The following is a 22,023-nucleotide window of genomic DNA, read 5'->3' as shown; positions in this document are numbered from 1 at the left end:
AATTATGGCTACTTATATTTTATTTTTCATTCTAAATCCCCTTAGTATTAGCTAGAATTTGCTCCTTTTGTATAATTAGAGCATATATTTAAGTTTCAAGATTCCTATATGTTTCATTTATGCACCTTCCTGCCAAAGCAAATTCCTTGTTTGTGCAAACATTCATGGTGAATAAAATCCCTTCTGATTCGTCTGATTCTGACTCCAACTTCCTCTGGTTGTCGTCCTTAAAAACCCGATAGAGCTTAGAGGGATCGTGGGCTATCTACGACATGAAAGCGCTGTCTACCCACATGCCCTCCAGGCCCCCACTGCAGACAGGCTGCTAGACCCTGAGAGTGGGGCTCTCGGCCTCAGGGGGAAGAGCTCTCCCCAGACCGAATCCAGGCGCTGTCATCGTGAGGAGGACACGCCCGTGTGTGGAACTAAACTCACTAAATTCAGAGGGCCTTCTTGTCAGAGCTACCCGGATTGCCAGTTTGTCAAGGTTTTACACTGTCGAAACCAGAGCGTCTGTCATGCAAAGCAGCATAGATATGGGACACCACTGTGGTAGGAGCTTACAAAGAAGAAGGAAAAAAGAGATAAAAATATCAAGTAACAGGTTGTACATTTTTCATGTGTGGGTGTACTGTCAGCTCATTCGCATCTAAACCCTAGAAGAATCAACTCCCAGATTTGGTGACATCTTGAAATTTCCCAAAGAATTGCAAAAATGAGCATACATTATTATAATCTCTGCTTGAGGGGGTTGATAAAATTAGCCACAAATGTCTTTGAAAAAGGGCAGTTTTCCGTGCCAGTTCTTTTGCACCGACATTCAATCCCGCCTTCACGTAAAGCAGCACCAGCTGAGGCAGTTGAAATTGTAACTGGGCTGCTTTCTAACATCTGGAGGCGACATTGAGGATGTGGATCCTCTAATGATGTCTGCTTGGTGGACCCCCCGCTTGCCAGGTGACAGGGATGCGGGTCCCACGAGTCCAGGGAAGGGGAACGCCATCTGGGCCCTGGCTGACTGGCTCCTCCCATGGTTTCTTTCATTTTCTACGCAGAATTTCCCTGGGAGTTTCTCCTCGTCTTCCTCGAGGGTATCTGTGATCTGTAGATCCACGGGTATCTGTGGAGCCCTGACGATGATTATATAACTGGCTGTTCAACCGAAGTTTGGATTTTGAGTTCCTGCATTTTAGACCTTTTTTAGGGGTGCTCTGAATTTCATCTTAGCACCCCTAAAATATATACATATATTATTGTTTATTATCATTTGATGCTGGTAGTTCATGTAGAAAGAAACATCCTTAGTTTTTTCCTTCATTCAATATTTTGCATAATAATACATAAATGTATTAATTGTAAAATCCAGTTTAATTAAGGATTTATAGCAAGGGGGTTTAGCACTTTTGCAAGGCACTGTATTCATGTCACATTCTCATTGGGGGCTGAGCACCCCTAAAGGTCTGATTCTAGAGTCGCCCCTGCTGCAAGAGTCTGAGACGTCCGTTAGCCTTCACACTGGCAGCAGAGAGGTTCTACCAGGAAAAACTAAACCAGATGTGATCAAAACGCTCGCGTTAAGGGAGTCAGGTGACTCAGCGGGTAGAGCATCGGCCTAGTAATCTGAAGGTTGCTAGTTTGTTTCCCGGCCGGTGCACATGATGTTGTGTCCTTGGGCAAGGCACTTCACCCTACTTTCCTCGGGGAGAATGTCCCTGTACTCACTGTAAGTCGCTCTGGCTAAGGGTGTCTACTAAATGTAAATGTTTCATTTAACTGTGGTCAGCGGGCCTGGGATTTCTCTGACGAAAGCCGTTTGAGGCGGCGGGCGTTACCGGAACGTGGTCACGGATTGGCCGGAGCAGCTGACCGATCAATCACAGATAGAAACGATGACATGTTTTCTTGCAATGGCTATCACATAACCCAATCAGAGGACTGAACCTCAAACCGGAGTTAGGGACATGTGATAGTTTACCAGGCGAGTGAATTATGTACTCATACCCCCTAAAATATACACCACATTAGATTCATGAATGAAATGCCATTACCTTATTCTGTCAGCTAGTCTTCATGTGATGTTGAGACTGTCACATTTTAGTGGTCTATTCCAAGAACAAAATGGTCCACTAACATGAAGCTGTGTCTGTGAAAAACCACACATGACAAAAGGCTTGAATCTTATGTATTTAATTGACTGCATGCTTCCAGATACCACACACATACAGGTTTCATATTTGATGTTATTATATACTGTAGATATTAATATACTCTATATGTGCAAATACAGCACATATTAATGACATAATCTCATTGGATGTTCAACTGTAACTGTAGGGGAATTGAAACACATTTTTGTATGCTCCATGTATGAAGAAGATAGGAAGTGCAAAACGTTTAGAATATTTGTGTTTCTGTTCACTTTGCTTGCAGGTATTGCATCATTATTTACAATTACAATACTTCAGACAAAAATACATTTGGTGGCTTTGAGGTTTGTTCTTCCCAAGAATTGTCCGCAGGAGAATTCTGAAATCATTGGTAAGTGCATTTTTCAAACTCTACTAAGCTTGAAATAGTTACTTGAGACGACTTATCAGAGCTGCTCAAAGCTTGACTCAAGGTAAGTCACAGTACTATGAGTTATAAAACAAAAGAGAAATCTTAAGTTTTGGCAAATCGTAAACAACAGTAGAACAACCATATTACCTCAATGCCACTGAAACATACGATACGCTGTATAATTGCTTAAACGTCTATAAAGCATTGCCTATTTTTCAATACACTAGCTATTTGCATTAACGTAATCTATGGACATATGTTGTATGGTCAAAGGAAACAAGTAAAAGAGCAACTGGTTGTCCTTCTTCTGAAGACTATTGCAAGCTCTATTTCTTTGTAATATAATAATATCTTTGTCATGATACATATTCTTGATAACATTTGATAAAAATAGCAAGAAAAAATATAACATTTCATTAAAGTTTTTTTATGACAAACATTAGTAAAGAAAGCACTGACTCTTGAAAATAAATAGGTGACAGAAAACCCTTAAGTTAAATGTAAGTCCATGGCCTTAAAACACATTAATTGTGTGACATATCCTCTATTTCCAGTTAACCTGGAAGTATACATTATAACCCTGATTTACAAAATATTTAATGTGTTGCATTCTTAATAGAATCATAGATATAAGGTGTCCTTCCTCTCAATAAGAAAATAGACCAAATTAAACAATAGTGGAAATATGTTGTTTTGGTGTTCTACATAAATGTCAAAAAAGAAAACAACATTGATATGTTTGTGTCCATCACAGAATACTGCAAGACATGTAGAGCTTTTGGAATTGTCTCCACATTTACATAGTACTGATATTTACAAAAGTCGTTAATGTACTAAGTACTTTTTTTTGCTATAATAATCATATCATTTGCATAATTATTTGGATAGATACATCAAACTTTTGACATTTGACACCACATAGATTAAGAATACACATTTATCTTGAACATATTTACATGACACTGTACCGTGTGTGACTACTGGGACAACGTGGTGGGTCAGGAAACACCAAATAGTTAATTATTACTGTCTGTCAACATCATAATGAGGGAGTAGGGGTTTAGAGGGAGTCAGATGGCTGAGCTGTGAGGGAGTCGGGCTAGTACTCAGAAGGTTGCCAGATCGATTCCCTGCCGTGCCAAATGACATTGTCGGGGGAATGTTCCTGTACTTACTGTAAGACGCTCTGGATAAGAGCGTCTGCTAAATGTAAATAATGTACAGTATTTTGCTGTTTTACGTCAGTAGCTCATTGGTGGCAATATTGGAAGTGATGAGGTCACAGAGGTTACCCCTGCAGCTAGCTCAAACACACCTCATCGAAAACTGTTATGCAAAGATAGTGCAAATTATGAGCCTCCACACATTGCGTGTAGGAGCGTAACTCCTGTTACAACAGGTAGTTGCAGGTTATTCACTGTTGACTCCCTGCTCCGACTATCTAATACATACTGGGGGGTATTCTAGAAAGCAGGTTATCTGACACATCCGGGTATGTTAACTCCCCAGCTGACACCCAGCATTGTAGCAACATTGCCAGTAGGTTGCTGCAACATTGTGAATCAGTTGGTGGGTTAATTTACCCGGTTGTGTTGCATAACCTGCTTTCTGGAATAACCCCTGGTCTCTGAACCATAGAGAGAACATGGTTACTATCATGACACAGACCACACAGGTTCACTTTGAGACATGCTTCCACAACACTGGCTTATTATTGAGCTCTAAGTCCATGAGTGTTTAGGTTGTTGACTGATATTCTTACCAGCCCTTTAAGCAACAATGTATTTTACATCTGTATTTTACTTTTGTATTTTTTTTTTTACAGATTTTACGCTCCTGTTTTTGACAGTTGTTAATACCAAAAACGCTAAAATGGATTTCAGACCAGATTTTTTCAGATTAAAATGTGGTGATGGGGTCACAGCTCTATTTCTTCCCTCTAACACATTAAGTTGAATGTCAACAAACAAACAACAAACAAACAAAAAGAAAACACTTGTTTGGGAAGAGGATGGAGCTCCTGTGTTTACTTCATTCCTCTCCTGAGCATCTGATTGGCTGCGATGAGCATCACGCTGATGATGAAAGCAATGGCGAAGGCACAAATCAGGCTTTTCCGCACGCACGTATGCTTCACCTGTTGTGTTGGGCTTGCTGTGTGAGTGTGTGTGTGGGGAAGGGTTTGGGTTGAGGGGAGGGAGAAAGAGAGAGAAAGAGAGAAAGCATGAGGGAGGAAGTGAGAAAAAAATGTGTACGTGCTTTTCTAAATGAATTTACCACAATGTCAATGTTAAAATGCATGCAGTACATCAATGAATAACATCTTAGGGATAACATCTATGGATAGATAACGCTGAGGTCATACTGTCGATGTCCACTTGGCACTCTGGGCTGTCCAGGTGGCTCTCCTCGGTCATAATGATGTTCTCGATGTCTTTCATGGTGAGGTGGTCACAGAACGTGTCGTACAACAGACTCTTCAGCTCGTCCACGGTCAGCTTCTGCATGTCACACTGATGGAGGACAGGAGAAACAGTCTCACACTGAGGAGGACAGGAGAAACAGTCTCACACTGAGGAGGACAGGAGAAACAGTCTCACACTGAGGAGGACAGGAGAAACAGTCTCACACTGAGGAGGACAGGAGAAACAGTCTCACACTGAGGGAGGACAGGAGAAACAGTCTCACACTGAGGAGGACAGGAGAAACAGTCTCACACTGAGGGAGGACAGGAGAAACAGTCTCACACTGAGGAGGACAGGAGAAACAGTCTCACACTGAGGGAGGACAGGAGAAACAGTGTCACACTGAGGAGGACAGGAGAAACAGTCTCACACTGAGGAGGACAGGAGAAACAGTCTCACACTGAGGGAGGACAGGAGAAACAGTCTCACACTGAGGAGGACAGGAGAAACAGTCTCACACTGAGGAGGACAGGAGAAACAGTCTCACACTGAGGGAGGACAGGAGAAACAGTCTCACACTGAGGAGGACAGGAGAAACAGTCTCACACTGAGGAGGACAGGAGAAACAGTCTCACACTGAGGGAGGACAGGAGAAACAGTCTCACACTGAGGGAGGACAGGAGAAACAGTCTCACACTGAGGAGGACAGGAGAAACAGTCTCACACTGAGGAGGACAGGAGAAACAGTCTCACACTGAGGGAGGACAGGAGAAACAGTCTCACACTGAGGAGGACAGGAGAAACAGTCTCACACTGAGGAGGACAGGAGAAACAGTCTCACACTGAGGAGGACAGGAGAAACAGTCTCACACTGAGGAGGACAGGAGAAACAGTCTCACACTGAGGGAGGACAGGAGAAACAGTCCTGCTGACTGCAGGACTGACTACAGCACTGACTATAGTACTGACTGCAGTACTGACTAAGGCAGGAGAGCAAGAATGAGCAGTGAGATCTGGGGCACGGGAACCAGTGTTGTCATTCTACTATGCTATAGTACTTCATACTACTGTACTGTATAGAACACAATCCTTTTTACTACTTTACTACAGTACTATAGTACTTTATACTACAGTACTGTTTAGAACACTGTCTTTAATGCAACTGTATAGACTACACTACTTTATAATATAATATTACGCTGGGGCAACAGAGGAGAACATGACAATGTGTGGCTCATGTTGTCAAGTCAGGGTGATAAACTCAACATATCTCGATGATAATATGTTACATGTGTCAAATCTGAAGTTAGTTGTGGTTTATAAACTATTTTATATGACTGTGTAGACTACTTTGTACTACAGTTCTGTATAGGATAAAGTGTGTTATACTACTGCACAGATTACACACTATGCTGAAATAAACTATAAATAATATACTATTATTAATATACAATATTGACTATAAATCAATGGTATACTATAACATTATATTTATAATACTGTAAAGTATAACTAGTATAGAAACGCCCGTTGTCGTGCCAATGTCTTGCACTCTGTGTTGTCTTTGATTCATCACTGAAATTGGTGACCAACGGGCCGTAAACAATGAACTCATAAAAAGGGTTTTGTTAATTGAGTGAACATTGCACGAGGACCGCCTTTGATTAAGAAATAGAATCGATTTCAAAAACTTCAGAGGAAAACCTGCTCAGCCACAATATTTAACTCCTATCATGTTTTCATGGGCATTTTAATTAAAATGGTTTATTATCACCAAATAGTTTCAAAGCCCTCAGGAAAATCATTTCACTAAATCATAATTAACCCTGATATAATGTCGGGGACTTTACAGAAAAAAGAAAATTGATAACTTATTTGTATACCTTCCAGAACACAGAGTCAAAATCTGCTCCATGGAACTTATCGGGCATTCCAGCTGCAGATAGTTTTGGCCCCAGGAGGGTCACAAACTCCTCAAAGTCAACCTGGCCATCGCCTGCAAAAACAAGTGTGTAGGCATGAACACATAACAGATACACACGGTACATACACAATACATGAAAGTACACACAAAGTACAGTACAGTACATTAAAATATAATGTAACAAAACCAATATACTGCAAAAAAAATGAAAAAAATAAATGCAATCCACTGCAACAATACACAACACACAGGAAAGAAACAAAAAATAAAGAAAAAAATAAATGTAAATCCACTTTGACAATACACAGTAAGTAAACGTACAATCAGTAATCAAAGTGACTTTTGGCATCCTGTGCTGTGTGCTCATTTACATTTATTCATTTAGCAGACATTTTTATCCAAAGCGACTTCCAAGAGAGAGTTTTACAAAAGTGCATAGGTCACTGATCATAACAACAAGACAGCTCCAAACATTGCGGGTAGCCAGAACATGAAGCACACATTGTGTAAAACCAAATAAGTGCCAAAGGGAAGAACCCTAAGAGCATGTCGTTAAACAAGTTACAATTACACAACATGAACCTCAAAAAGTGACAGAGTGTACCTGTAGAAAAGCAAGCAACAGTAAAATATTTCACAGTAACAATCATTTTAAACTAGTTCATGTTCTGTAGGTGTGTCGATGAGCGACTGGGAGATACTTGCCGTCCATGTCCAGCCTCTGGATGATGACCTCGAGCTCCACCTCATTGGGCATGTACCCCAGAGAACGCATGGCCATGCCCAACTCCTGCTTGGAGATGAAGCCGTTCCCATCGCGGTCAAACACTTTAAAAGCCTCCCGTATCTCTGCGGGTCGGATGGAAGGGTGAAGGAGAAGAGAAAGGAAGTGACATAGGGATTGGGCTAGGTTGAGTATGTTATTGATTCTAGGGATAGGGGGGAGGGGGATGAGGGATGAGAGAGTATCACGTGAACAGGCTTGATGAAATGCTTCATGGCCCGACAGCTATTTGTGTAAAACGAAACATCACCCAAGAGTCATTAAAAGTCAAGAGTCATTCTTTTTTTTTTTTTTACACAAACCCTTTTGAGCAGTTTCTTTACATCTTTGCCATGTTACTTACATGATCGAGCCCATTTTTATTATACCCTTATATGCACTGGGTATAAGACAGGAAATCTGAAAGCTATTTACCAAACTAAACGTTGGCCTAATAGACGCTAATAGACACTGTGGGCTATTACACCAATCAATGCTATAAACCAATGCTAACCAGTGATATTTTAATCCACATTTAGCATCTGATACTCTGGGAGCAGCCTGTTGCTAAATCTTAACAAGGCTCTGGGGCTTACACACTGCTAACTAAAAAGTGGAGCAGCACGTGTTTCAAGGAATTACTTATTTTCTTTATTCCCTGGTGGTAATGGGTTTCGCACAAGAACTGAATGAATCCCATGAATGAATGGATGACTCTATGCCCATAGGGGCATTTGTTTAGTGAGCTAAAACGATTCCCGAGTGACTCATCTATGCCATGTGAATCCTTGTCATTATAAAGATCAGAATGCAAGCTGAATGCAGCACTAAGTGTCTGCAGGACTCTCGGGGGAAGACTCAGCTACTCATGACAGAGGCCCAGAGCACTAAACAATGTCTTGAGCGTGCTGCAGATCAAAGCAGAAATTTGCTTCAGCTAAACAGACAGCAATAGAATGTTTGCTGAGAATCCATTCTAGAACACGGATCCATTCTAGAACCCGGATTCTTTTCTCTTTTTTTGGGACATCATCAGCCTCCGGCATGCGGCATGTTTGTTTTGTCTGATCTGCTGTCAGGTTTTCACCTTTTGTCTACCATGGTACATCTATGCAGAGCTGTGATCCCCACCCCTCTGTCTCTCTCTCTCTCTCTCTCTCTCTCTCTCTCTCTCTCTCTCTCTCTCTCTCTCTCTCTCTCTCTCTCTCTCTCTCCCCTCCTCTCTCTCTCTCTCTCTCTCTCCCATTTCTCTCTCTTTCCTTCTCCATCCTCTCTCCACTTTCTCAATCACATTCTCTACCTCTCTTGCTAAAAACTTGCACAATGCTGTTAGAAACAGTACCCAAGACTTCTAGAAACACTGCACAATACAGTTTGAAACAGCCATTAAAAACAAATGTTCCATTTCTTTCAGACCAGTAAGTGGTATTTTTTAAATAACAAGCTAATACTTTCCACTCACAGCTGGGACAGTATTATGCCATTCAACAAAAGGAACACTGTCAGACAGATACTAGTGACAGATCATTAATTCAGCACCAGTGATATATACTTTCATCCACTGACAGGCTGTTCTGTTGTCAGACTTAAAGTGGAACCCCTTTTGGTTCAATAGCCCATCATTCATTCTAGCCTTCAGTGTCTTTTCAAGGTCAGTCCAGAAGGTTTAAAAAAAAAAAAAAAAAAATAGTTATGTTGTTGCTGTAGACATTTGATTTGGAATCCATGCTCTAGTGCTTGGACAATTGAATACTACAAAGACATTCTTTCCAACTGCCGAAGTCAATTTACTTCAGAGTAATTGTGCAACACCAGATCTTTGACCACAGTTGAAATTGCATGTCAGCTATCATTGTTAGTGCTCAAGATAAATGTCTGATATATCCAAGGCCATTTACCGGTCTTAAGGATCAACACTCCTCTCGGAAAATGTATCAAACTACAATCGAAACCCATTACAAAAAAAAACTGTAAGTCCAAATCCATTTCAAACATTCAGCTGCTTGCATAAATAGAACTACCTTCATGTTAACAACTTTGGTAAAGCTTGGACTAGAGATTAATTTCCAGGTAAATTGAGTTCTGTTCAGTCTTCCGAATAGAAGACAGCTACACAGGGGATCGCACTGTCATCCCTGAGGTAATGGGAACTTCTGAACCTTTGTTCTCCTGTGTCCTAGTCCTACTGTTAACCGGAGGACAATGGATTCCTACGCTCAGGACTTTGTACTCCCTGCTCGCCCACTAGGATCAACATCAAGGTGAGACACTTCAGCGAATGTGACACCCATGAACCTTAACTCGTTTTGCGATTGTATATTACTCAAGGACACTGACGTATGTGCTCATTTGGCTAACTTACATTTACATTTAGTAGACGCGCTTATCCAGAGCGACTTACGGTAAGTACAGGGACATTCCCCCGAGGCAAGTAGGGTGAAGTCCCTTGCCCAAGGACACAACGTCATTTGGCACAGCCGGCAATCGAACCAGCAACCTTCTGATTACTAGCCCGATTCCCTAACCACTCAGCCACCTGACTCCCCGCAATAACTGATCATATAACTTATAGCTAATTAGCTTATTAGGTATTTGAGGTTATGTTGCTATAGGTAGTGAAATATGAACTTCTGCATTGTGATTATGTTGTTGTCTCATCTTTCATGTGATCCTAGCTCGTCTGGGCCATTGGCAAGATAATACTGCTGTGTTTTGGGAAGTGAAACACTCCAGGCTTTAGCAACAAGAATTATTAAACTTGACTGACAGGTATTCTGTGTATTTACTGGTTCCCAGGTAGTAAATGATCTCCCTCCAGGAATGACCTTGTTTTGCTTGATAGCTTTGCTCTTGGTGTTTTGGGTCTTAAATCCCCTTGAAGATACAGATAATAAGTAGATATTTCACTTCCTTTTGATGGGTTAGGAGAATTGCTGCACTATAGGCAGGTGTATTTGGTTCAGTAGAGGAGGTCTTGTAACTAACTTTGTGAATGCCCAGCTTCTCTTAGGTCACAGTTATGTGGGTTCTTGAAGATGAGAGGTATGATTTATCACTGTTAGCAAACCCTCAGTGGAGCTCATTTAAACTGCCTGAGTCTCCAGAGGGAATTCGCTGATTACCATTCTGTAAAAATCTAAGCTTATCTGTAATACTACTCTCCCACTTTGGAATAAATCCACCCATAGCCTAGGCCTCCAGTTAGGCGACAGAGAGGAACTGAATAGTTGACATTTGATCAGATTCTTAAGCATATTTATTTTGTTTAAATACAATTTACAGTGGCATTCTGAAAGTTTCCCCATGTAATTATGTTATGTTATTTTCTACTGTAAACTCAGAAGGATGAATCAATATTGTTTTTATTCAGACGCCTCCATCCTTCAGCTTCCAGAAAGAAAGACTGGTGCATGATTATACGTCTTCATTCGTCTCTGTGTGAACAGCATTGTGTAACATCCCTCTGTTTGTGACAAAGACAGCTTTGCATGCTAAATGAAAGCAGATCGGCAGCCCACTACTACATCAGGTGTCTGGGGGATCCTTCTACACACTGGGATCTATAAATACCATTCTCTGGCTCCTAGGCACCGAGCAACAGGAAGAACATTACACTGAAAAACCAGGAAGTTTATGTTGAACTACAGTCTTATCTATCTCGGCAGACATGCCTTTCTCTTGTGCAGGGATATGAAGCACTTAGCTGCGACATTTTGGCCAGTATGCAATAGCAGGGGATGCTTGAGGTATTTGAGAAACACATCTGAAACATTCTGAAATATAACAGATGTCCGTAAAAGCCTATCTGGCCATTTTGTTGAAATTAACTTCCTGAAATCCAGTGAAAAGGTTTTGGACATAGGTGTTTGGGTTTTGCTAACACATTTTTTTTTCAAGAGAAAGCCATACCACACGTAGTTTTCTAATTTGTTATACAGTATGTCTGTATAACTTACAATTTCAGAGGTCGTTCACTTTAGGATGTCCTCTCAATTGGACAAGACAAAACAATCGAACACAGAGGGCAGTATGGTTCCAAAGTTCCTAGACCAAAACCAATATCCACTATAGCAGACATAAATAAGTTCCTGGGCCACAGGGGAACCTCATGTTCTCCATCCAGCAGTCCAGCCAGCCTCCTCTCCATGTTTTAACGACTGTGCAGCAAAGCTACGGTCGGGACAGTGCCGTTGGCCTGGCAGTCTCTCCACCAGCAACACATGGAGCCACGGCAGCCTCTGTTTTGATCTCATTCTTTGAATTAAGTTCACTCCTAGCCGAGTTTTTAATGAGATCCATTTCCCCCTATGGGGGTTTGTAATGACAAATGAATTGCTCAAAGCAATAAATATTTTGGGGAGGTGAGACAGCTTGGCAGGAAGGGGGCCTGGTCATCAGGAAACGGGGCCTGGAAATCCCGCAAACAGCTGAAGGCAAAAATTGATTTTCATCATCGCCATGAAAGGATGTCAGGTTTGATTGTCTTCAGGCCGCAGAAACATTAGCTGTGCCATTATTTTATGTCTGACCAGCGACTCCTTTTCATCTAGTCTTTTTTTCTTCTTCTAGTGTTAAGTAAAAAATCTCAAATGGAGATTAATGTTTGAATGCATGGGTGTGAATGGAGATGTGTGTCTTGGTATGTTGCCAATTCACTTTTCAGACAGGTGTAGTAATGGTCTCTGGCATGGTTCCCCTGGGCAGAGAGAAGAGCTTAATGATGTGATGCTGTATCCATCAATCTCAACTCAGTAAGAGTTGGTTACAATGAGGAAAAAGCTATTTTGCTTCTACATTTCATTGTCATTTATTGATACACTGTACTGGGCAGTCCTACAGTAAACAACTCATTCTGTTTTAACTCATAGGTTTTTCATAATTTCAATGACTGCTGCTTTTACAAATAAGTCCATCACAGGCTTTTTATGATACATTATTATTTGGATCCTTTAACCTCCTTGTGACTTGGGCTATCAATCAGGAATAAACTTAGCAAGAAAAAACGCCAGCAAAAGGCAAACCATGAATATAGTCCCACTTAATTGGCTTCTGTGAGTCATTCCTTTCAAGAGGCAAGACAACCTGTCTCAGTGACATACTGTGAACCTGGTGCGTGTACAAGATCGGAAATAGAACATTTCCTGACATTATATAAACAAGGAATTATATAATAAACTAATAAGGAATTATTCAAAATGACTATGTTATCTAAAATTGTCAATTCTATTTTAGCTGTCAAACCAACAGCCAACAACCAACTACAATTGGTCCCATGTCATTAAATATGTCAAGGAACCTATTTAAACATTGGAGTGATTTTTGGAATTCTCTTCCAGAGAGCAGATGGTTTATTTGTATATATCCCCATTTATAAATCGGTTACATGTTGGGTTGCAACAGATAAAAGCAGGGCAAGTGAGAATGTTTCATACTGAACGGGAGTTGGTAGACATTCTATTTATCCTTTTCAGGTCGACATCTATTGAGGCGATGGGGCGCTATCCAAGGTCCTGAACTCATGGTGGCAGTAAATTAATGATGTCAAAGCTCAACTTTCACCTAAATGCACATGCAAATGGTATTGGTTTGAAACAATAAACTAGTAATTATCTCACCTTCCACCTCATCCTCAGGCAAGGTAACGGGTGTTCGATACGATAGGATATCTGGAATTGTGCAAAGTCCCTTGTACATGAACCTGGTAGTTACAGCACGCACTGGCATTTCTGCGAGGGAAAACCAACACCTGTTTGGCGATCGTCATATAGCTCCCCGTGGTTTTTGATGGAAACTCCACTCGGTAGGCTGTCCGCTTTTCGAAGAGAAAAAAAGTCCACAGAAACTAAATATTTAAGTGCTCTTGGTTGTTTTGCGTTCTTTTAGTTCATTCAGAAACCCAACGACAGAAACGTGTAACGTCGAGCTCGGTGACAAAGTGTAAGCTGTACTCCTTTGGTTTCAATGCACACAAGCTACATCCCGAATGCAAAAATAGTCAAGACAAACAGGCTACAGTCTACAGTTTGTTCAGGCTGAACAAACGAGACGCATTGTCTTATCTAAAACAATAATCATCATAAACTGGTGACACACTCCTTCAAGCCATAAACTCACTCTATTGAGACCTCACAAGAAAATACCTCCACAAGACCCTAGCACATCCGTGAAGGAAGCGTTTGAGGATTCCGAAAATGCATTAAAAACAGGTCAAACTGAAACCCGAGTCTGCACCGAGGGCTTCTCTGTCAAAGTTGTCACTAATTTACAAGAAGGCGCATTTCAAAGGACCGAAATATGTTAAGTTGGATCCTATAGGTTCAGGTTTTTGGGTTAAATAATTTAAAAGAGTCATCTGTATCTCACATTTCTTTCACATCATTGTTTTTGCGTCTTGCTTAGCCTACTCAAAACCAGTTAAATGATCTTGCAGAAATAGCAAACGGTTGTTTTATAGGTTGCCTGTTTTTTAGCTGAAAAAAAGAGGGGGGGAAACCCAAACCCTTAAAATTCTCGGATGTCTTCCGATTAGATGTTCAAGAGATTTCCCCGGCGACTCGTTTTTTGAGGTGTAGCCTGCACTCTCCGTACGCAGGTTGATTCAGTCTTGTTCTCCGCGCGCTGTCTCATTTTGGCTCACTCTCAGCTCGCGCACTCCAAAAGCCACGCGCTCCTCCACCTATCTCTCCCCCACCCCCTCCCATTCCTATCCAAGACGTTCTAAATTATTTTACAAAATAGCGCACGAGTGGTATAACTCAGGCTGCCTGTCATGTAAGCATGAGACTGTTTTGAGTGCTGAACAGATTGCTCATGAAATCAACTCAGACACAATCAGCTTGGTTCAATACGCAAAAGCCTATGCTTCCTTTATGAAAAAAAAGATGATCTCGTTGCTGCAAATGGGTGGTAATGGACTTTTTGAACACACTTGAATTCCAGCTTTTAACTAATTGCCTGGAACGTTTGTAATAAGTCGATCTTCCAGGGCAATGACATCCAAAGCGGGTCTGACAGAAATGACAAATATGCTTTTTTTAGAGAACCAGGATGATGGTGGAGTCTACTGTCACAGTAAGAGGAATAGAAGATGGCTTGACACAAGTTGAGATAACCTTGCGCCTCCATCATATTACCAGATGTACTCTGCTGGTTCAATGTGATCTAGATGTGGACCTTAAATGGGGCCTTTGTAAAATGTATTTGTGTTTTGGGAAGATCATTGTACAGTGGTGCATGGGCTCCACAGAGAGATTCACAAACTTCTTTAGCATTTATTTAGCTTTCGTCTGAAGCATCAGACAAAACACTCAGACCTGCATCGTCTTGATCTGCAGTTTGACACTCCACCACTCAGCCATCTCCTTGTTCCTGCGCGGGGCTGGTCTGGCAGGTCTATTCTCCTCACAATGCAGGGGGGTCGTTTCTCTCCACTGCACCTGAGGCTCTCTCCGGGCACCAGCCTCAGAGTCTGACAGCATGCTTCATGAGACCTGAATAACAGGCTTTCCTGCCCAGGCTCATGCACCATTCGATTGGATGTGTGAAGATTCCGAGACTGAGTCATCCCCTCAGACCCAGTTTGGCAGGCTCCTGCTTCCAACAGTGACACGGCGTCTGAAGAAGCTTGTGTTTGTTGGAAAGTGTCGGGAATTTTCACTGGTAAACAGTTCAAGTACTTGAAGGATTTAATTGTTAATGTATTTAATTTTGAGCTATGAGCTAAAACCAGAACACAAGGGCGTGTACTGTAGGAACACACAATGCAGCTGTACAACACGACACAATTATTTTAGCTTAGCCAGACATCCAGTGGTCTGGTATAAACAGACTCTGTATTGTGGCTCCGCCAAAAAGTGTGTTTACAAAGGTAACCTGCTCGCTTGGTGCCTCAGAGCCAACCTTTAAATATGGATTGGTCCTTCAATGTCACAGCTTCCCTGCTAGGAATAAAATATGCTGGAAAGCTGTACAAACTAGTATGGGTTGAAGATTGTTTTGTATGCTTGGTGACTGAGTCTGTATGTACATGTGCGTGTTTGTGTGTGTGTGAAAGAGAGAGAATATGGTACCCCTGTGAAAAAGTGTACACTCTTTCAGTAGTCTTTGAAGGTCAGGCAGCTCAATAACCTCCAGACTGCATTCATTCATGCCCTGACCAGCACGGGGCCTCTTTTGTTCCAACTGAATCTTTAATGGTTTGAGTCCATTGGAGGCGACCTCAGGGTAACAGAGTCTGTCAATATGACTTCACTCTGCTTTGTTTCCCCTTCACTCCTCTGCTTGTTCGGCAAACACGGTTCAAAGAGCCCTTGCGCCTTCCTTGTGATAGGGAACAGATGGTCGCCAGTGTCTCACCTGGGTCAAGAGACTGACTTCAGAAGTGTCTGTCCAGTGAACCCCTGGGGAGCCAGCTGTACATGTCACATCCTAACAACTACCAAGCTACCATAACGACCAAACGGTTTCACCTCGGTTTAAAGCTCAGGTACCTTTTGGCTGGTAAGTTGTGAATGCATTTTGTTTGTTTAGTTGTGTACATCCTGACATTGGGGTAAACTGTTGAACAACTTCAATTTCATATCTTTGGCAAAGCACGAAAAGTAAACAGTGTTTAATTTTTGTTCCACCAGATAGGATTGGGACAACAGGACTTGATGGCTGTAAAGATTTGAGTTTGTGTATGTGTAATGTGCAGCTTCTCCTGGTCAAGTTAGAAACAACAAAGAAATACCTGTTATTTTATATTCCCCTAGCCAATCCGAGATTATATCATGACAACAGCACACCTTTTCACCTGTGGACGCGGTGCACCCATTGGAGGTTCCTTCAGTCTCATCACAACACAGGATTATTGTCAATGACACGCCCAAGGGCATTGTTTACACACCAACTGATATTTTCTGTGGTCGCCATGGCCACTTCAGAATGCAGCACACGCCCTCATACCCAGTGATGACATAGATTTATGTTAGGCGTTAACAACAATCCTCAGATGTGAATAAGCTGGAGAAGTATGGTGTTTTTCTATTAGAAGAATAAATCAATGTAAACTTCATTGAGTGTTTTTTTTTATTCTGCAGCTTTGTTTTATGTTGAGGAGACATTGGATATTTTGATTAGATTCCGTTAAGATCAGCCTCCACACACACACACACACACACACACACAAACACACACGCTTACGCAGGCACACAACCAAACAAAAACACTCACTCACAAACTCTGAGACAAACACACCACCTTGAAAAAGTTATCTGTAAAAACAAACAAACTGGAACAGAATTTTCCCTGCTGAAAATTCAATCTGTAAAACTAACGGAGCAGAAAGGAATTCACCCTAACCTCGTCAATGAAACCTGGATTGCGACACCTCACCATGGCTGATTCTATTGGGAATATTGATTGCTTATGTAATTGGCTGGAGAGCCCTCAATTTCGACAACTATGAGACTGCTCCTCTGAAGCCACGTGATCAGAATGAAATCTGGTTATTTTCTCGGCATAAGCCTATAGGCCTACAATTGGCCGTTGTGTCAATAAAAACCCAACAGATCCTAGCAATGCAGGTTTTGAAGAATTCAGAGAAAGTGTTTGTTTGCTTTTAAACTTTTCTGTTATTCTGTTCCTCCTCCGCCAGGGTCATTAAGCACCAACATCCAGCAAGGAGCCAGATTAGATGCCCTCAAATTAGATTTAACAGTCATAAAATGTTGTCGCGGCACACGCTTTTGCATATCTATGAGGCCGTAATCTTGATATTATGGTCGAGAAGACATTAATGAATTTCATTCTGATGATTATTTGTTTGCATTAAACAAACGCTGTCCGGATTTATGAGACCATTAAGACACAGAATTAACGTTCCGTAACGCTGCCTAATGAGAGGCCGTAACTCTCATCAAGATTGTCTGGTCTAGAGAGAGAATGCTTACTCACTGTTGTTGCTCCTATGAAACTGATGCACGTCAGGTTAATGATCATGTCAAGCCCACAAACTAACTACAGCACCAGCATCTGTCGGTCTTTGACGGAGATTCCCACTAAATAAGAATACAAATCATGTTTCCTTCGCTACACGTTTGCTCAATTAAAAATATTCTGGATAATCAAACCCATCTGAGGGTAGCAGTTAGGACCGTGTTCAGAGTTTGAAAAATAATGAGGTCCAAAAACAAAGTTTGCTAGGGGGGTTGGAATTCATGTGTGCTGGTCGCTATATCTGTTTTACTCATGATGGACAGCCACGGTCTGACTGGGTGGGAATGAATCATGGCAATAAACTACACGCAGACGACTAGTAAAAGTGTCTGGTTACCTCAAAACGCTTTGGCGGATTAAGGTGCCTGCTCTCCCCAGACATAGGTTTGGTTTGATTTGGGCCTAGATATGAACTTAAATCTTTTGCATTAACTTTACGGTATTAATATCGTTTTTTATATTAATGTGGCTCCAGCACAGTGGAGCACAAAGCCCGCCCCAGCCAATTTTATGAGCACAGTCAACAATAAAACTTAACATTAACATTGATAACACTGTCAAATTTGGCAGCTTGATTGAAAAAAAGTTATTCACATTCACCTGTACCTGTAGGCGAACAACACAACAACAACAAAAAACGGAATCCTAAACTCTTCCAGTGGAATATCTCATGCGTCCTCTCTCCAGCTCAGAGAGAGGTGTCTGTATTTTACCACAAGGACTGAACAGAACAGGGAAGGCGGAACCCACACGAGTGTGGAGTTGAAGTACATCCATGCCTTGCTCCGAGACTCGTCTTGTCACAATTCGCATCAGCCAGAGGAGAAACGTACCAACAAAGAGCATCTGGCAGCCTGCGCAGAGGAGGACAACATGACACTATTAGAAACCAGCTTATGTAACTGAGAAGAGGGGGCCTTGAGGTGCGTTGTTTTTTTTGTTTCTGGTTGCCCCCCCCCTCCTCCCTCCCAACCTTCTTATTTCTTTTATCAGCAAACAAGTTGTCACACAAACTGCCAGTGTGTGAGATCTATGCTCTGTGAATACATGGATGAGCCCTAGGTATAGTTTGACAAGGCAAAAAGTATTCCAGGCAACACTCACATTGTCATGTTAGACATAGTTTTTACGACGTAAACCATAAACCAGTGTCCTCAATAAACCCCTCTGAAAGATTTACAAGATTGACAGGACCTTTGATTTTAGGTTAGCAGTTTTTTTTTATGGGAAAGAAGTTTAACTTTGAATCAAGGGCTGACATAAGGCTGCCCTCAGCCTGATTTAATAGTGACCTTAAGCTAAGGTGACATAGTGATGTCAGAGTGGGATGATTGAGTCAGCGATGTGATGCATGTGGAAATAGCTATGTCAAAGTCTTGTTTCTGAGCCTGTCATTGGTCGATCAACAACATGTGACAGTCTGTTGACACATGGACATAAGACAAAGATTATGACAAACATTATAATATGCCATCAGACAAACATTGTGACAGAGATTATAGCATACTATGAGCATAACAGACATTCATGCAAACCGTGACTGCTTGGTGGTCATTTTCCACACATCTAACATCTAGAATACATTTTTGAGAGAGTTTGACACTTAGAACCTGCATGATAATCCAATCCGAGTAGTATACTGTGTGTATGTATATATACGTATATACAGTATATAGTTTACGGGTGTGGAGACAGTACAGAACCATGTAAAAGGCGCCCCAAGATGTTTCCCCAGAATCAATTCAAATAATTAGATTTCAGTTATTTATTTAAAATAAGACTCCCCAGTACTACATATTGTTGTGTGTATTTGTTTTCTGAAGTTGTGGTGTGGTAGACTAGGGGTCCACGAGGGGCCAAAGTAGGGCTGGCACATCTATCCCTGATGTGATCAAGCAGTATTAACTGTTGCTGTAACCAAATCAAAGTCTGAACGCAAATGTTTGTCTGGAACACATAAACCTTAGCTACCTGCAGAGAATGCCCATGAGGCTAATGCCCATCGTGTCAATTTGTCTGTTTTGAAAGAAAAATAAATATAAATGTACAAAAGGAGGAACCAGCTGCTACGGTGGAGCTCCCAGTTGGACAGGCTCCTCATCTCCTCTCATTTACTTTGTGATTTCCGCTGCCATGTGCAGCTTCTCAGAAGGAGAAACAATTAGAAAGAAGGCCAATAAACACTTAGGAGCGCAATTAGCCTTAAGGTAGCCAACATGTTTACCTCGCGATAAATGGTGTTAAATACCTCCTGATTATTGGATCGATTAGTGTCAATTGTTTTGTCAGCAGGGGGGATATATGTTTAAAGGAGAGTTCTGCTGTTGCATTTGTAAGGAGAGACTGTTAGATGTTGGATTATAGCCATATCTCATGATTTGGTACTCTGCCATCCTGGTGTTGTATAATGAGACATCGACGGAATTACCCTCCACATCCGTCAGGGGAAGAGGTGTTTAAAGTCAAATGTGACTTTTTCATTTCCATATCTGGAGAGCCCCCAGATCACTCACACTCACAAAACACACACACACACACACACACACACACAAACAGATAATACACACATGCATACACACACACACACATCACTCACTCATGAACACACACCAACCTGCAACACACGAATACGTTGCCATTTGATTTGCCAATGCATTTTTTTTTTTTGCACACAAACACATATTCTCACTTTAGCTTATCAAGAACATCTCACCACGAATGATCACAAAGTCTTCTCCGATTTATACAGCCCTCTGGTAGAGCGGGAGGGAGAGAACGAGAGAGGGAAAGAGAGGAAAGCAAAGGGAGGGAGGGCGAACAAGAGTCGGAGAAGAGAGAGAGAGGAAGGGAGAAAAAACCCTCAGTGGAGCACGAGAGCCAAGGTCACCCAGATAGAGACTGTTTTATCAGAGACGAGGGACAGACTCACGTGAAATAAAGGTGAAACCTCTGTGTTGTCAGGCGGGACTGAGAGTTACAGTCATCCCATTCATCCATCAGCCAGGCTGCATTACAATGCCAAAACCGGCCTGTAGCAGTTCTCACATTCTGCCAGTGGATGTGCCAGGTTTGAGAGAGGAACACGTTTATTAATATTTTGTATTCAAATGAATGATAAAAGACGCATCACATCTCCCAAGCACTGAAAGAGACAGAATTAGAGTGAGTTCTATGAATGTGGACCAGTGGAGTTTGGGGACACCATATGTTACATCAGTATGATTTATACATACATGGTACATGCAGCATTACTTTCTGATTGTGCAGACACCTGTCTAGAGTGTTCCTAAATTACATGTCCGGTTATTGGTTTTAATGTGCAGTAGACATTTGGGATTGAGACATCCTTTGGTTCCCCATCAAAAATAATGGTTATACTTTGTCTTTTGTGTCTACGCAGGGCTGTCAATGTGAGGTAGGGGTGAGTGTGTGTATGTGTGTATGTGTGTGTGTGTGTGTGTGTGTGTGTGTGTGTATGTGCATGCCTTCTAACCTGTCTGCTGTCTTTGTTATGCTCACAATCAAGACAACAAAAGCGGCGCACTAGTCGATTCAATTGAAAGGTTTTTTTTATGTTTTGTTTTTTGAAGGGCACACAGTCGCTCTGTTGCCAATTAGGTTACCTTCTGGAGCTTTCTACCACCGTCACTGTGAGAGCCAAAACAGCATAGATACATAAATTACTCAGTTCTTTTGTGCTGTGCGCCTGGGTCTTGGCAGCAATGCATAGCTATCTGAGGTATAATGCAGTGCAACCAAGGGTTCAATCTTTTCAAAACAATGACCTTTTTCTTGGTGCAGAACACTCTAATACACTTGAATGTCAAATAACGGCTCATGACTTATAACTGATGGCTGAACTAACATGGAGGAATATAACGAAGTGTTCTGGATGACATTTCTGCATTTATTTCAGTACTTTTCCTTTTTCGTTTAGGTTAATATCAGTGGCACTCCAACCATGAATGAAGTCAAATCACGTTTCATACAGCATCTCCACCCGCAAACCCGTCCAGTGATAGGCAGAGAAGGAGACGGGTGCAGAGGAATCACACCCTAACTGTTTTATTTTATTTTATAATGACTTGGACATGGCTCTTATTCATGCAGTCACAAGAGGAAACAGCTCAGACAGACTGTGCGGGCAATTTGCATGCTCCTTTGCAGAGGCCGTTTGGAGGGAGCTGTGAGCGTGGAGAAGTGAGATAGTTTGCGACACAGCGAAATGGTGAATGAGGGTGTTTCAAAATCTGTGCCAAGATGAAAAGGTGCATTAAGCACCGCCCCCCCCCCTCCCCCCAGATCAAATATTCACCTTTTAAGTCCCACATTCCTTATCATTTTCATCATTCTAGTCAAATTGTCATGTTACGCACTGATTTGTTATAAAGGTG

The 22,023-nt window shown here is 41.7% G+C and overlaps 1 protein-coding gene across 2 annotated transcripts; it reads right to left on the bottom strand.

Annotated features, from left to right (window-relative positions):
* Positions 1-4,585: 4,585 nt before the first annotated feature.
* Positions 4,586-13,375, bottom strand: cabp7b (calcium binding protein 7b). 2 transcript variants are annotated; one of them, XM_084687412.1, is made up of 5 exons: positions 13,267-13,375; positions 7,594-7,737; positions 6,848-6,960; positions 4,912-5,072; positions 4,586-4,709 (listed from the first exon to the last, which is right to left on the bottom strand). In XM_084687412.1, exons 1-5 carry the CDS (start codon positions 13,373-13,375, stop codon positions 4,586-4,588), a joined length of 651 nt encoding a protein of 216 aa, XP_084543538.1. The 2 variants fall into 2 exon arrangements, with proteins under 2 accessions (XP_084543538.1, XP_084543539.1); XM_084687413.1 differs by having other exon boundaries at positions 4,586-4,713; positions 4,925-5,072.
* Between the last annotated feature and the right edge of the window lie 8,648 nt (positions 13,376-22,023).

Source organism: Hypomesus nipponensis, chromosome 22, assembly GCF_054491055.1.
Source record: "Hypomesus nipponensis isolate SF chromosome 22, ASM5449105v1, whole genome shotgun sequence".
NCBI classification, from domain to species: Eukaryota; Metazoa; Chordata; class Actinopteri; order Osmeriformes; family Osmeridae; genus Hypomesus; species Hypomesus nipponensis.
The sequence above is the reverse complement of the archived record's forward strand: the minus strand, read 5'-3'. Positions and strand labels throughout refer to the sequence as shown.

What these genes read in the sequence shown, in the direction of transcription:
- cabp7b (XM_084687412.1), bottom strand. Translation starts at nt 13,375, where the DNA reads ATGCCAGTGCGTGCTGTAACTACCAGGTTCATGTACAAGGGACTTTGC. An exon ending in GCCTGAGGATGAGGTGGAAG is followed by an intron (nt 7,738 to 13,266) that starts GTGAGATAATTA and finishes TCCGACCCGCAG; the next exon opens with AGATACGGGAGGCTTTTAAA. An exon ending in ATCGACAGTATGACCTCAGC is followed by an intron (nt 4,710 to 4,911) that starts GTTATCTATCCA and finishes TCACACAGCAAG; the next exon opens with CCCAACACAACAGGTGAAGC.